Here is a 17,500-nt window from a genome sequence, read left to right on the forward strand (position 1 = left end):
GTGCACGGTGGTTAAAGCTGTGTTCCTCATGCTTGTTGTTCCTCTCCTGTGTGAACTGTCATTTGGGAAACACCTCTAAAGCAGCAGCATATCAGACTCCAGCAGTGAGAGAGCTCTCCATTCAGATCAATCTGGACCTGCTAACCTACAATATAATAATATGTGCTTGTCCCTTTTCTCTGGTATCTGTTGGTGTAAAGCGATCACAGACGGGTCAGGCTGGTCAACATGAAGGTGATTTGTGCAGCAGGTCACTGACGTCAAACGCTTTCCTCTCACGGCCATTTGGAGCCAACGACCTCCTCAAGTTGTCTGGTGCCGTTTTAAATCTTCTTCTGCACACAGTTTGAAGCCTCCTGCCCGCCTGCTCGTTTATCTCTCTGTCAGCCTGGCCTGCTATCTGCTCGGGGCCAGATGTGAGTGAAAACCACTGGTTTCAACTCTGTGTGTGTGTGTGTGAGTCAGAGAGCAAACCGCTAACAAACGTTAGCCTAGCAGGAAGGTTAGAGTAGTCTGTGCTAGGGCTGTCAATCTCCCTCTATAATCAAATTCGAATTTCAGTGCTTTATACATTTTAATATTTGAATTATATTCGAATATTTTAATTAATTTTTAATTGAAAAAAAAAAAAAAAAAAAAAAATGTTTTTTTGGATAAAATAATTGATAATAAAAAAAGACACAGCCTTTGTTTGAGCTCCTTATCAATAAACAAATAAGTAAACTTTGCCAAAACAACAATGAGCCATGAACAAAAAAAAATCAGTCACGTATTGCACTTAAGAGCTACATGTTTACATTCAGTATAGCAGCTTCAACAGTCAACTTCAGTTAACAATGAATGAACATACATTTTAAGAGCTACAGGTAGGTTTACATCAGTATAGCAGCTTCAACAGTCAACTTCAGTTAACACTCTTTTCCTCAAGTATGTTGTCAGAACTTGTCACTGTTCTAGTGTTCTAAAAAAAAAAAAAAAAAAAAAAAAAAATTAAAAAAAATAATAATTAAATATTCGTTTTAAAAAAATAATAATAATCGAATTTCGTTCATAATTATTAAATTCGAATAATATTCGAATATCAAAATTCGTTTCAACAGCCCTAGTCTGTGCTGTGAACTCATGATAAGGACGATGTGGTTGAAGTGGTGTAACTGTACCGAGTCTGACCACATTTCTCCCTAAAGCCAAACTTGCCCAAATTAGAAAGTCATTTGAACACAAATGTGTGAATACTCTCTTTGTGTGTATATACTCTCTGCAGCGTCTTATTATGTATTTATTTAAAGAGGTAACAGTAATCTAGAGAAACTGGAAATAGCTGCGATGCGAACTGAACTGTGACGAAGATGAGGATTTAGATGTTTTATTGGCCATAAAGATCAGGATGTTCTTACACCAGCTCGTTTTCAAGCCTCGCCTCCAAACGATTCATTTCAAAACCACGACCATGAGCGGTTTCCTGTAAGACGAGGAAAAAAATGACCCCCAGGTTCATCTAACAACAACCATACATACAGGTTTAAGGGAGGAGATAAGGGAGACAACATACTGAGTTGATTAGTTTGAGAATGCGTGACAGACAGCAGCACAGAGTGAGAATCTCTGTTCTATTTTTAATCCGTCAAAAGCGCCAAACGACAGTATGTAGGATTTCCTGCCCCCCCCATGATGATGAGGTCATGCAATATGTATAGCACAGATGGTGGGAGGAGCTTCTCAAAACCTCCGTCCTTATATAAGCCTCTTTCTTATCACATCAGCAAGAACCTGCACACATGAGTGGAACAGTTGGTTTCAGTTGAGTTCTTCAGACTGCTCTCTGCCAGGTAGATATGAATGATTCAACACAACAGACCCTCGTGTCTGATCTGCTGAAAGAAACCAGCGGCCTGCTTCTGTCCTAGAGGTTAGAACTATAAACATATTTTGGGTAGATATTTGTTGAGTCGTAGGCTCCATTTCACGATTTATATGCACCCCCAGGTGGCCAAAATGGCAAACACATGCCCATGGTAGGTGAATACACCTGGCTCATTTTGGCAAGCACCAAGACATAGCAATACGTATGAAAATTGATATAATTAATTTGATTATAGCTTGTTTGTGCACTTTGGTATCATTTTATTTCATCGTTATCTTCATTTAAATTAAATCAAAACCAGCAGGTGGAAAGTCGCTCTTCTCCATGCCTTCCCTCTGTGTTTGTGTGTGTACGCACGCAGCATGTGTTGAATACATGCGTGCTGCACGCCCCTACAGGACATGAGTGTGAACTGCAGCTCATCATGCTCTCATCTTGGTTTTCATGATCGACGTGTGAACGGATGGCCTTGTGGCAAAAACAGCCACACACCACTGTCACCACCATAGACCACACACACACACACACACACACACACACACACACACACACACACACACACACACACACACACACACACAGGATGACATCACCTTTCCCACGAGTCCATTGTAGGAGATTGATACTGTTATTTAAATTGTTGCCCCTTGGCTACTTTGTCTCCACTCTACCTTTGAAGGTTCAAATCGACACCTGGCTAGCCCACACTGTAGCTTGACTTTATGAATGAAACCTACACCTGGCTAGCCCACACTGTAGCTTGACTTTATGAATGAAACCTACACCTCTAGCCCACACTGTAGCTTGACTTTATGAATGAAACCTACACCTGGCTAGCCCACACTGTAGCTTGACTTTATGAATGAAACCTACACCTGGCTAGCCCACACTGTAGTTTGACTTTATGAATGAAACCTACACCTCTAGCCCACACTGTAGCTTGACTTTATGAATGAAACCTACACCTCTAGCCCACACTGTAGCTTGACTTTATGAATGAAACCTACACCTGGCTAGCCCACACTGTAGCTTGACTTTATGAATGAAACCTACACCTGGCTAGCCCACACTGTAGCTTGACTTTATGAATGAAACCTACACCTCTAGCCCACACTGTAGCTTGACTTTATGAATGAAACCTACACCTGGCTAGCCCACACTGTAGCTTGACTTTATGAATGAAAACTACACCTCTAGCCCACACTGTAGCTTGACTTTATGAATGAAACCTACACCTGGCTAGCCCACACTGTAGCTTGACTTTATGAATGAAACCTACACCTCTAGCCCACACTGTAGCTTGACTTTATGAATGAAACCTACACCTGGCTAGCCCACACTGTAGCTTGACTTTATGAATGAAAACTACACCTCTAGCCCACACTGTAGCTTGACTTTATGAATGAAACCTACACCTGGCTAGCCCACACTGTAGCTTGACTTTATGAATGAAACCTACACCTCTAGCCCACACTGTAGCTTGACTTTATGAATGAAACCTACACCTCTAGCCCACACTGTAGCTGTGACTTTATGAATGAAACCTACACCTCTAGCCCACACTGTAGCTTGACTTTATGAATGAAACCTACACCTCTGACCTGCCACCCACTAACACTGTGTTTGACTGAAGGTGGTCATATAGCCTAATACACTGTTACAGCCTTGAGGAGCATCATAATAGTCTTGATGTATATCTGGTTTCTGACTGTAACGCCTGAAGCACACCGCACATATAAAAGACATCCCCCCTCGGCTAAAGGGAATCTGTGTAAGGCTGAAACCTTTTGATGATGGTGATCTGTTATCGGCACACTAGAGGAATGACACATGAATTATTATTTCAGTAATTATACCTCATAATAATATGATATGAACATTTGAATCTACCCATTAGACTTGTGGAACAGGGACACGGCTCACTTCAAGTTTTTATTGCACAGTTAATGATTAAAGAACAATTCAAATCAACCTACCGTACTTATTTGGACGTACTGATTAGCGCTGCACAATTAATCATGTCGAATTTTCTATTGCAATTTTTGTTTCTACAATTGTCAAATATTGCCATATCCTCACTTAAATGAAGACATTGAAATAAAAACGTGTGATAAAATAGTAGTGTTGTGGTAGTTCATTGGTGGTCTTGGCCATTTTGATAATGTATGTATTGCAATTGAACGTGTTCTTCTGTTTGTTTGTGTAACAGGAGACTCTTCAGCAGCTGGTGATGATGCCTCTACCCAACGTGTTGGTGCTGGGCAGAAACCCTCTCTCTGGTACGTCTCTGTTTAGATTATATCATAGCACACAATGTTATACAGAAAAACCTTTATACAACTAGGCATCTCGCGCGCTACGCGATGTGATGTGATGTCACAAATGCCTACCTACGACATCATCAGCGTGTGTGTGTGTGTGTTGCTCACTCACAATGCACAATTGCTCATTTTAATTGCATTTAAAAATTAAAATTAACATTAATGGGGGATAAAAAGAATCTGGAAAAAAAAAATCACAATTGACAAAGTGACATCACTGATGACATCACTTCCAGTTGAGTAACATCACTTCCGGGACAAAAATCTAAACGGAGAACATTGCCCACTTGCTCCCTTTTATAATATAGATAGATACCACACACAACGTTCTAAAGAAAAATGTTAGATTCTGCCAAGAGTGATTCTGAACATCAAGCATCAAATCAACTGAAGCAAAACAAGAACGCTCATCCCATCTGCAAGACGGGTCTCCTAGACTACGCTTCACATCCAGCTCAGCTCGCCTCCTATGGGGCGGGAGGGGAACGTGCGGTTTTGTCACTTCATTAGAATGCAACAATAGACCTGTTGTAATTCTCCATCGCTTTTAAGTGTGAAATGAGTTTTTCTCTGGCTGTAGATTTCAGTTTCCAGCTGCATCCATTCTGCCTTTGTTCCCCCCATGCTATATACCACCTGCACTTTATGTATGTATGTATGTATGTATAGAGAGAGAGAGAGAGAGAGAGAGAGATAGACTGTTTCAACTCTAGCAACACAATACCATGAAAACCGTCTCTTAATAGGCTGGTTTCAAACTAAAACCAAGGTTTCTGAGATGCGAGTCCGTCGTCAGTCTTTGCTCTGCGTCTCCTTCCCTGCTTTTGATAGAAATGCTGTTCTGATTGATCACTGCCGTGTGTTTTCCAGTGTGTGTCTTCAGTCCCACACTCCTCCACACGCATCGGATGTCAAAAGAAATAAAAGAACAAAGACATTTTTTAATAACGTCTCCGTTACTTTTTGATGAAGTGTCCGTCAAACTGACCGCACGTGTTCTGGCGTATGCATTCAGGCAGACTGGCCTACAGGCAAATGGTTTCACCCTAAGTGTTAGATTTATGTAAGCGTTTTGCAGCTAAGCCTTGACCCAGTGAGGCCACTCATGTTATTTGATATGTCTGTGCGGGGGACCTAAAGCACAAGCAGTTAAGTAACCCTGAAAATGTGATGATGAAAACATCATGGTGCGTTGTTGACCTGTGTAGCACAGACATGCTATGTGATCTTCCTGTGTGACCTTGGTAGAGCCACAGTCTGTTACTGCGGAGAGAACATCACCGTTCATAGCCACAATATTCACCTTAGCCCCGCCCCACTTGACCCATTGTATCACAACTTCCTGTTCAAAACGCCGGCTGTTTTGCCGGCTCAAACTAGTCTGACTCACCTGGCTAAACCTAGTTTGACTCAGAGTCAGACTAGGTTTATGAGTCACAGGAAGTGTAAATACAATCAGAATTTTCCAATTGTATTTACACTTCCTGTTAGTCTCTCAAAGCCAGACGCTCTCTGCTGCATAAGGTGAATACTTCCTGTGGAAATCATCCCTGCAGGTTCAAATGGACAAAAGGACACCTTCCTTTAGAAATAACAAAAGTGCTTTGGATTCTGAGGTTTTGCAGTCTAGTTTAACCCATTGATACCTGATGCAGCATTTGCGTGTATATCCCTCATTTGTGTGTGTATCCCTTTAAGACGGTCTTAAAGGGATACACACACAAATGTTGCATCAGGTATCAATGGGTTAAACTCATTGGATCTTTACATGCCAGCGCCCGCTGCATGACCATCTGCAAATGGTCTAAATATCACGATTGATTGATGTTGACTTTTCCTCACTGCTATTTTCCTGCGTTACAGTTACCTCTTTAATCTTCATACGCCCCCCACAGGCAGGGAGTGTAAATACACTAACGAGTAGCCAGCATACACACATTTGTATGCGACACCATGTACAACTGTGTTTATATTTCGGGCAAGTTTGAATTCATTGTTGGTATTCTGCTACCTTTCTTCACACACAATAGGGGATAAAAATTCAGCCACTGCGTTGCCAAGAGGAGTGGAAAGTAAAAATTATTTTTTAATGTTATAGTTTATTAAAATACATTAATCAAAACATATATTTATTATTTACCGCCACTGTAACTCCTATAATCTGCTTTCTGTTGGCCAAATGAATGCAAACAGTGACGCACTGACACAGCTCTCTTAACAGAGGACCATGTCTGTTGCTTGAATGTGTTGTCACAGCTCATTTCACAGCAGTGGAGACTGGAGAGCGGGCTATTCTTGTGAAGATCTAGCTGTTCTTGTGAAGATCTAGCTGTTCTTGTGAAGGTCTAGCTGTTCTTGTGAAGATCTAGCTGTTCTTGTGAAGGTCTAGCTGTTCTTGTGAAGATCTAGCTGTTCTTGTGAAGATCTAGCTGTTCTTGTGAAGATCTAGCTGTTCTTGTGAAGATCTAGCTGTTCTTGTGAAGATCTAGCTGTTCTTGTGAAGATCTAGCTGCAGCATCTTGGAACATCTCCTTTGTAGATGTCCAGCCTGGTCCACACATGACTCACTGTGTGTCTACTTCAACCAAGACAGACGGAGAGTGGAAGGCTCTTGCAGGCCAGAGTAGAGAGAGCATTCCTCAGCGTTCCTTTTTGCCCTTTGACCCTATAGTCAGATAATCAGCCAGCCAATCAGGCAGGGCAGCGGTGGCTTGTCAGATAATCAGCCAGCCAATCAGGTGGGCCAGCGGTGGCTAGTCAGATAATCAGCCAGCCAATCAGGCGGGGCAGCGGTGGCTAGGGAGTCTGCTTATCTGGCTCTGTGGCTGCCAGCTGAAAGTCATCGGCCATGTGGCTTTTATTATGCTCTCATTAGGGGGCGGGGGCTGTGTGTGTGTGTGTGTGTGTGTGTGTGTGTGTGTGTGTGTGTGCGCGTGCGTGCGTGCGTGCGTGTGTGTGATTTGTAGGTGGATGGGGGAGGGGTGTGTTAACAACAGTGTACTGTGGGAACACACTGTATCACCCCCAGGCTGTGATTTACCCTAGTCTGCCTTATATACATACATGCATGCATGCACACACACAAACACACACACACACACACACACACACACAGACCATTACAAACAGTCTGTCTTTAAGCGTGTGCAGTGATCTGGTCTAATCTTGTGAAATCTCATTCAGTCTGATTGCTGTTCAGACCATCACTCTTACAGTATGTTTGTCTCTCGGTCAACAACACTGACTCTTTGAACCGGCTGGGCTGTAGCTGCTCCATGTGACCACTTGATGGTCACTTTGTCCTCATGGCCGCTAGAATTATTGCATAGAAGAAGTCTGCAAGACAAGGGAATTCCCACAAAAACGTCATATCCTGTCGCTCCACCAGTCCCCTGGGGGGAAGACAATGCACACTTGAGTTTTCTGGTCATATAATAATAAGCCCAAGTGCAGAACCAAATGTATGAATCTTTCATACTCGAGACAACCAAACAGACTTGTGTTGAAATGAGAGAAAAGCTCCTCTCAATGAACAATGGCAACAACAGGAGAGGCAACTGCTCTCCACTGACAGCTGCCAGAAAGGACAGACTGACAGCTATACGTGTGTGTGTGTGTGTGCGTGTGTGTGTGTGTGTGTGTGTGTGTGTGTGTGTCTGTGTGTGTGTAATCAGATCCACTACTTTTGCTGGAGGAGTTAGTCTTGCAATATTACGTATTCTTCTGTGTTTAGGTGACTATTTTGTGTGTGTGTGTACAAATGAGCTGTTACTATCTTGCGTTGTCCACTCTCTCCACAAGGAACATAACATGTAAGTTAGTTTGTGTGTGTGTGTGTGTGTGTGTGAGACTGCGAAGAAGCTAGGAGCTGTGGTGGCTGGTCTTTTTTTGTGTCATTTTCTGACTGGCATTCCAAATGTAACTCTGCGTGGGTTAAGCTCACAGCACTGACCTAAGGTCCACTCCAGATCATAACTCATCTGCCGGTCTTTGATGTCATGTGTCGCTGGATCTTGTCTTCTAAAGTACCAACAAATATCAGTGAAATCCTGGTCATCAGGGGCCAGTTGCACCAACAGGGCTTAAGACTGGTCTTAACAACGACCGACACAGGAGTTATGACCAGGCATAACTAAGCCCTGTTGGTGCAACTGGCCCCAGGTCCAGAATGGCGGTCATGAGGTCATACTCATCATGGCAGAGGAGACTGAGGCGTGGCGGACCAACAGATTACACACAGACTCACAATCATGTTGCAGGAAGAAGGGTTTAGTCACTGTCCTGTGTCCTTCTGACCTCCTGTTTCCTGCAGAGAGAGAGAGAGAGAGAGAGAGAGAGAGAGAGAGAGAGAGAGAGAGAGAGAGAGAGAGAGAGAGAGAGAGAGAGAGAGAGAGAGAGAGAGAGAGAGAGAGAGAGAGAGAGAGAGAGAGAGAAAACAGTGGGGAATCACAGATGAGGGAAGGAAGGAAGGAGGAAAGGATGGGTGGATGGTGTGCTGCAGAGAATAGACGGATGGATGAAGTGTGTGTGTAGAGGAAGAGAGGATGATGAAGTGTGTGTGTAGAGGAAGAGAGGATGATGAAGTGTGTGTGTAGAGGAAGAGAGGATGATGAAGTGTGTGTGTAGAGGAAGGAAGGATGATGAAGGGAGGGAGGAGACGAGGCGAGTGTGCTAGCAGAGAGAGATGGACAGCGCCATGATCACAAAGCATCCTCGCTGCTGCAGCTGCTGGAGGAGGAGGGAGATTTCTGTCATTTATTTTCTCTTCCTCTCTTCCTGTCTCTTCGTCACCTCCCTCCCTTCTGTTGCTGTTTCTTTTGCTCTGTGGTGCTTTCCTTCTTTTGTCTCCTCCTTCCTTTCATCTCTCCTCTCTTTCTGTCTCTCCCATATTCTCTCTCTCTCTCTCTCTCTCTCTCTCTCTCTCTGTATGAATTATTTATCCTCAGAATTCCTTATCTCTCCTCCAGTGCGTTGCTGCAGCAGCTAAATCCCTCGCCCGACTAGAACGGCTTCCTCTGGTTCCATTAGAGGCCCCAGCTAAGCCCCACAGCCATTACAATGACCTTTCATCAGCCCCTCAACCTTCAACTTCTACACCCACATTTGGATCTTCTGTATATACTTCATATTATTAATTAATTATTCATATTTCCTTTTTCTATCCTGAGTTTGCGTGCAGTCTGTGGATTTTCTTCGAGATTAGTTTTTTTACCTTATCCAGTGGTGTCTATCAAAGGTTGACTAAGCACACGTAGATCACTGATGTCCACTATAATGAAAACAGTGAGACACCCTGATTGACATGAACATGTGTTTATTAAATATTAAATTATGTCCTTTGTTGACAAAATTATACGATTAATCGTCAGTTTTTTTAAGCGGTGCAGGCACTTCTATAAGTGACACGTGTGGCCGTCTGTCTGTCTGTTCTGTCACGGGATGAGCACGAGAGGATGTAGCCTAAGCCCCTCCCCCGGGGTCAAGGGCTCCACATCCCTCTTCTGAGATTTCATTCCCCATTCATTCATTCATTCATTCATTCATTTCCTCCTATGATTTCCCCGTAGACATTCAGCAAGTCTTTATAAAAAGAGTTTGACTTGGACACACCAAGCGATTCAGCTATATTCACAATCCCCAGAGACCAGAGAACATTTCACTCTCTGACCAAGAAAAGAAAAGAAAAAAGCGTTTTTTTTTTTGTTCCGAGTGAAATGTTCTATCGTCTCTTGTGATTCTGAATATAACTGAATCGCTTTGTTTGCGAAAGTAAGACTATTTTAAGAAACGTCTATGGGGAAATGAATGGGGAATTCACGTCCTCATCATGGGCAATCTCGCCATGGCCAGGCTCTCTGTGGAGGAGAGAGCATCTCAAATCTGCTGAAGCACACACACACACACACACACACACACACACACACACACACACACACGTGTGTGTGCGTCTGAAATCAGCTCAGTCTCCTTGCTTAGACTCAACAGACATATTTAAAAGCAAACATCTTTAAAAGCAAGCTCAAAACCCATCTTTTCCGCCTCGCTTTCTCTGAGCACGGCCTGGGCTCCTGATAGCTCTACTGTACCCTTTTAGCCTCTTTCTTACTCCTTTTTCTCCCTATTATGTCAATTTTAGTGTGTTTTGTTCTTATTGTACAGTGGCCTTGAGTTTGAGAAAGGCGCTTTTTAAAATCAAATTTATTATTATTATTATTATTATTATTAACAGACAGCATCTCGTGTGCTAAACCTGCACCACTCACTTCACAACCTGGGTGAGATGTTTTGAATGGATCATGCACTTCAGGTGATACAATGTTTCCATAATGGATCATAATGTAACCCACTAGAAATGAACACTTCATTTAATCTTGTTCAACAGTGTCCGGCTTCACGTCCATACAGATGTTAATACAGCCTCACATCTGGCAGCTGCTCGGTGTAACCAGCTCTCTACAGGTTCAGCAGGCACTCACTTGCAATTACTCACTATTTTTGGCGCAGTGTTGGTCGAGACTTTTGCAGCCTATAATCAATGTTTCCTTTCCATTCATTTTGCTGTGGTGACATCCTCCACAGCTGCAAAATGTACCTAGGAGAGTATCTAGGAGTACCTAGGGAGAGTGTCTGTGGGATAATGTCCATGGGGGGGGACCCAGTCATTGCAGACTGGTTGTGCTCAGGGGGGCATCAGGGGGAGAGGGAGGGAGTGACCAAGTCCTGATTTGTGGGGGGGCTTTCGGGTCTCATTGAAGAGGCGGATGGCAGTTGGGTAGAAGCTGTCCCTGTGACGAGAGGCTCTGGTACTGCCAGACATCAGTCTAGTGCCATGGGGGTGGACCCTGAAGAGTTCACGTCTTTTATGTCATATGAGTATTAGGGTGCATCAAATTGCAATGCAAAAATGAAATCTCAACATATCAAACTGTCTGGGGTTGCATTTTGTTATGAGACACATAAAAATGACTTTTGCAAAGTTTGGGGAAAATTTATTGAGATTTAGGGGTGTAACACAGCATGTGAAAAATACAAAAATCTGCCTTTTTGGGTCAAGGCAAATTTTAGAAATGCATAGAACAACATTTTGAATAGAACAAGATGTATTTATTTTTTAACAGAACATTTGAATTTGAATAGAACATTTATTTATTTGAGAACATTGAAGCAACTTAGAACCGAGAACATTGAAGCAACCATTGAGCAACCTAGGGTCCTAGTCCTGGTCCAGTTTGCGCTTGCAGCTGCGCAGTTTTGGCTGTTTAGAGCGGTCATGCTCCACTGCCTGCAGTACATTCTGCAGATGCTCCTCTCCCCTGGCTGCTGCCACGAAGTCTGATGTGAGTTTGACGCCACGCTCGGCACAGTCATTCACAACATTGATGGCACGTACATTCCCCGCACCCATCTGGAATTCTGCACTGGTAGCGCAATCCTCTACATCAAGCAAAAGAAACACTGGATCAATGTGCAGCTGATACATGCTGAACCAGTCTGGGTTGGCGAGGTCGGCCAAGCTGGTGGTCGGCGAGAGGGTTGGAAACTTCGGCTTGCCGAAACCAGTGCCAAAGCGGAGCTGTGGGGCTCGCATTGGGACATCAGTCGGCTTGTGCTCTAAAATGGCATTTGCAAGTGTGCGCCGCTCGCCAACCGGCACCTTGGTGCTGAAGAGTGCCAGGGGCAGCATCTCGCCTGTCAGGTACCATAGGTGCCGCTCCAGCGCCTTAATTGCTGATGCTGCGATGCCCTCGTCAATAGACTTGTAAGCATACAGGTGGCGGTAGAGTGTGAGATCATTCCATGCTGCATCTACGGCCGTGTCGCAGGTCAGCCACCACATTGCGTAGATGTGCGTGATAAAGTTGGCAAACGCCCGAATCTTCAGCACCTGCTGCCGCATGGTGATGGTGCCCTGAGGAAGCAATGCAATGTGCTGCTCCATCAAGGCCAGTTTGAGTGTGTAGAGCAGCTTGGCCATCCATCGCGCCTTGTGAAGTGCTCCCGGCCGTTGGAAGGTAACTGGAGTGTGCGCTGAACTGTCTGCACCCAGATACACACGACACAGCTGCACGAACTCACGGTAGTCACCTCGCTTGTAGTCAAGCACTCCTGCAGCACACTCAATGAATTCACCACGCAACTTGACCAGGAACGGTGGTTCGGCGGCGTCTGGAATAGCGGGACAATGGGTCGCTGTCCTTGTGTGGCACCAGGTTCCCAGTTATCCCGCAGACTGTAAACAATGTAACCTCTGGCGAGCGTGACGTCTCCACCTTGAGGTCAGTGAAAATGTGGCTGAGGAGCACCTCGCCGATGTGGTGCGGACACCCAGACCAGAGCAGTGGTCGACCCATTGAGAGCTGAATGGCGATGCAGGCTGCCGTGAGATGGCCAGTGTTTGATGCGGTGGTGTCAAATGCCATGTTGACAACCTGGTCAGCACAGCACCACTCCTGCAGCAGCTTGCACGTCAGCCGGGCGATGATCGTTCCACATGCTTCGTCTGTCCCCTTCATGAATGCTGGCACACCGAGCAGTTTGAGCCGCTCCGCATCTCCGACCACCACTGTCAGACGCTCCTCTAACTGGCGTACATTGTTGAGCATTGGCATCAACTTACTGTCCCAGTGTAGGGTGTGTGGTGTCCACTGCTCGTGCCGTTCCTCACTGATTGCCTCCAGCACGTGGTGGCGTGCTCGGTCTGCTGTCGCGTAGGATGTAGAGAACTTTGCCGAATTACACCTGACTCCTCGATCATGCCGCGCATGAAGGCAGCCTGCTGCATTGGTGTGATCTTCAACCGTGTAGCCAGTGACACAAGACTCGGCCGGCTGAGGATGTTGGATGGAATGAAGGCTGTGGTGCCAGTCTTCGAACTACTAACTCCCCCCCCCCCGCGCGCGCGCGCGAGAAACATCAGCTCTCAAGTTCTCGTGGCAATTATGTTTTCCCCTCCCCCCTGTAACTCCGACAGGAATGGTTATGTTAGGCTACAGGCCCAAAGCAGAGAAAGTTGAAGTTTAGAACATTCTTGTGGGAATGATTAATTTAGCAGAGATAATTTTTTGGAAGATAATAAAATTGTGAAGGTGAATTCTTTGACACATGGCTTGCTGCTTCTTCTTATTTAAACCAAACATTGAAACCTAAGCCCAAAGTGATGGCACCAGAGAATGGCATGAAATGAACCAATGTATCATGGCTCCCCAATGAAGCCAGGTACCCCCTGTTGCCGAAAAAGCTGATGTACCGTTATACCCCTAGATCACAACGTATTGCAGAAATATTTTGCATGTGTTGTTTTTCCATGGATGGTAACACTTTTAGCACCCAGACAGATCAATATTCTGAAAATGTGTATTTTGATGCACCCTAATGAGTATGATGTTGGTTCTTTTATATGTCATATGAGTATGATGTTGGTTCTTTTATATGTCATATGAGTATGATGTTGGTTCTTTTATATGTCATATGAGTATGATGTTGGTTCTTTTATGTCATATGAGTATGATGTTGGTTCTTTTATATGTCATATGAGTATGATGTTCGTTCTTTTATGTCATATGAGTATGATGTTGGTTCTTTTATATGTCATATGAGTATGATGTTGGTTCTTTTATATGTCATATGAGTATGATGTTCGTTCTTTTATGTCATATGAGTATGATGTTGGTTCTTTTATATGTCATATGAGTATGATGTTGGTTCCCCAGTTAAAAGACGGATCACTTGACCTGACACAACTTGACCACAGGGAGCAGAGCTCTGTTGCTCAACAACATATCAATCTCTATGTCGCTATTGAGCCAAGGAGAATGAGAGGGAGGCATTGATTTGAGAGAATCCTTTGGAGAATTCTATAATATTGATGATGGCTGCTACCAGTCAATAGGACAACCTCAGCCTGTTTTGTCATATTGAGCCTTCCCAGGGGAACAGCTGGATGTTTGTGCTTAGTTAGTGCTCTACAGTGTAGTGTAGTCTGTGTAGACTCTACACAGTCTGTGTAGACTTAGTCTCGCTGGCCAGACTCCCCTCCCCTCCCTTCTGTGAGAGGAGTCTGGCGCCGCAGGTCTCCATAGTGGGATTGCGATGGGCGGCGCTTAGCGGCAGTGCCCTTGGAAAATAGTTTCCAACAATCCAACTTGCCATTTCCAGCGTGTAGCAACGAGCTAGCGTGTAGGTTTCTGCCGTTAGCTTGCTAGCTAGTTGGCGTTGTTGTTTTCACTGAGGCGGCAGGGCACTGTTTACAGCGACACACAGGGAGGAGGGAGCGGAAGCCGCTCTGATTGACATGGTCGGAGCCAATGACAGAGCTTGTAATAAGCCGGGAGTGGACATCCGGCAGCGACTGAAACAGTCGCTCCAATGGGAGAGCAGCTGTAGAGCAGGGGAGGGTTTATCCCAGTTGCCTGTTTCCGTGCAGCCAGACGACTCTCACAGAAGGGAGGGGAGGCTGGTCAGTGAGACTAGTGTAGAGTCTACACAGACTGTGCAACTGCTTTCTTCAGCAGCTTAGATTTTTTTAAATATATATATATTTAAGTCTATCCGATCAAGTCCAGCTTTAGGAGAGAAAGTATTTTACTTTTTCCAAGGACTTTCTACACAGCTTCCTAGCATTTTATACGTAATGCTAGTGTACTGTAACTCAATGGAGATGGAGCTTATCTTGCACATTACCTGTTAAAATAATTGAAAATGGATTTTGTGCCATTCATCTCAAGGCTTCACTTATCCTGGCTTGGAGAAGATTTTGAGACGTGGTTGGTTGCATTTGTCAGGTTTCACATTATCACAAACAAAAACATTGATATGAAATCTTTTGATTATCTCAGGAAGACTTTAGTCTTCTAAAAATCGGCTTCTAAAAATGGTCAACTTTCTGTTGAAGTATGCCTGTGATTCAGATTAGTATTGATCGATTGAGTAGGAGTGAGACTCATAACTTTTTATATCAGTTTAAACGGTTAGGTTGTTGGTCCAGCTTTAATGTTCTTTATTGTATTCTCAGTAAGCCTGTGAGTAAACTACTAGCATTTTCACCCAAAGCATCTACATTGTGGTGGCTGTGGCTCAGGAGGGAGAGCGCGTCGTCCACTAATCAGAAGGTCGGTGGTTCGATCCCCGGCTCCTCCAGTCCACATGCCGAAGTGTCCTTGGGCAAGAAGACACTGAACCCCAAATTGCTCCCGATGGCTGTGCCAGCACCCTGCGTGGCAGCTGGCCGCCCTCGGTGTGTGAATGGGTGAATGTAGGCACATTGTAAAGCGCTTTGGATAAAAGCGCTATATAAATGCAGTCTATTTAACCATTTCCATTGGATGGGTGAATACGTCCCTTGTTCTTCAGAAGTGGCTGTGTGTATCTGCAGCAGCATGGTGCACGTAGTGGCTTAACGCTTGACTGAAGTCCAGTGTGAGGCGGTCAGTGGGGTCATGCCAGGGACACCTTACCTCACTGATACTCTGTAACCCTCACCGTCTGCCTGCTGTCTCAATACATCAAAACAAAGGAGGATTTGTCTAACACTAACCCTGCTGTTCAGTCAGGGTACTACAAATTGGCTTCTACATATTTCCCCCTCGAAGATGGAATGGACGTTTTAATGCAGTAGCAGCAGACTCCACATAGTCTCCACAGTCTCTAAATGCACCCTAGTTTCCTGTTGCAGTGTTTGCTAAAACAACAGCTGACAGGAAATAAACTAGGGTCCAAACTGTTTCCTAGCAACAGAATTCCAGTGAAAGCATCTATACTGATGCTCTAAAAATATTTGTTCCACTTGCTCTTTGCATCAAATAGATTAAATGAAATAAAAACATAATATAGGAAAATACATCATCTTAGTCTCGTGTGCTGATCATAGTTGTGATTAAAGGGTTGGGTGGTGCCCTGGTAGATTTTCACATTTCAAAGGGGGCCCCGTTATTCTTAGGTTTGGGAAACCCTGATCTAGATGATTAGACTCTGTGAGGCCACACAGACCACCCAGCACAGACAACATGGCGGCTGTCACTAAGCTGGATTTATGATTATTATTACCGCTGGACAGCGTTAGCACTCGCTAGCCCCCCGTGGGCAACAGGATGAGATGGCTTATCACACACACACACACACACACACACACACACACACACACACACACCCAAACCAAGTACAGAAAACACACACACAGTCCCACTTACAGATCCTAAAACGACGCATACTGACTGGCATATCATACCACTCTGTCAGTACAAGACACACGCGCGCATGTGCGCACACACACACACACACACACACACACACACACACACACACACACACACACACACACACACACAGTCACACACAGCACCTGGTTTACTGTTGCTCAGGCCTGTTGAGCATGCTAGCAGCTGTTGGGTGGTTTTCAGTGCATCACTTTCTGACAATCTGTCCTGACACGCTGACATGCTGACATGCGGCGAGCTACTGGAAATTCACCCTTCCAACCGGCGTTCACTGTGGAAAACACCATCGTGCCACTGTAACCGGAGGAGGGGATCTTTGTAAAAGAGAAATCAACACAGGATGAAGAACACACAGCGAACTGTCAAAATAAAGGGAACACCCACGTATATGTGGGATACTCCAAGCTCCCAAGCAGCAAGTGTGCGGTATCTTTCCTGGCATGTTTGACGTACTCCTCCCAGCGTCTTAGAAGAAGAGGACAATGTTGTTGTTTTTGCTGGTGTCCTCTTCTGCTTTTGTGACCATGTTTCTCTGTATCATCTTCTTCATTCTTGATTGTGAAGCACATGGTATAATAACTAATAAATATAATAACTTGCTTCAGAGAAATATGACACAAATAAACTTAGCATTATTATGATCGCCTTCATCTCATGGTGGAGTGTTTCTTCCCTGATTGGTGTCTTACCATGGACTGTATATATAAATCTGTCTTACACAGAGGCACTGTCCGTGTCACTGCACTGTCCCCCCTCTTCTCCATCCACAAGGCAGGAACAGTCGCTCAGTGGTTTGATGAGTATATGAACGCAATGCAAACCCTGTCTCAATTCAGATCTCAATTCAGTTCAGCACTTTGACACTTTGCTTTGGTGCCTGAGGCAGAGTTTTCCACCCCCATCAATCAGCTAAGCACCAACTGATGGAAGTTCTTACTCTCTATCTGTGGTTTCTACTCCCTTGGCTTTTATGCTGCAAAGGCTTTTTGAGGACACAAAATTGTAAATGATTACAGTTTACAGATTTTATACATCCATCACAAAGTATCTGTTGTTTTGACACTCATTGTTTTTGCTGTTCCACACAGACAGTATTTCAAATG

General features: G+C 44.5%; 1 protein-coding gene across 1 annotated transcript in view; it reads left to right on the plus strand.

The window, feature by feature from the left end:
• The window catches only part of ccdc88ab (coiled-coil domain containing 88Ab), a gene marked incomplete at both ends in the record, with an annotated part of 94,219 nt that overhangs the window by 35,761 nt on the left and 40,958 nt on the right, over positions 1-17,500 (plus strand). Inside the window, one exon of the mRNA XM_083658022.1 lies at positions 4,074-4,143. Within this exon, the coding sequence (XP_083514148.1) occupies positions 4,074-4,143 (70 nt within the window). The remainder of the gene's footprint in view (positions 1-4,073; positions 4,144-17,500) is intronic.

Source organism: Poromitra crassiceps (assembly GCF_964638095.1).
Source record: "Poromitra crassiceps genome assembly, chromosome: 22".
Taxonomy (NCBI): Eukaryota; Metazoa; Chordata; class Actinopteri; order Beryciformes; family Melamphaidae; genus Poromitra; species Poromitra crassiceps.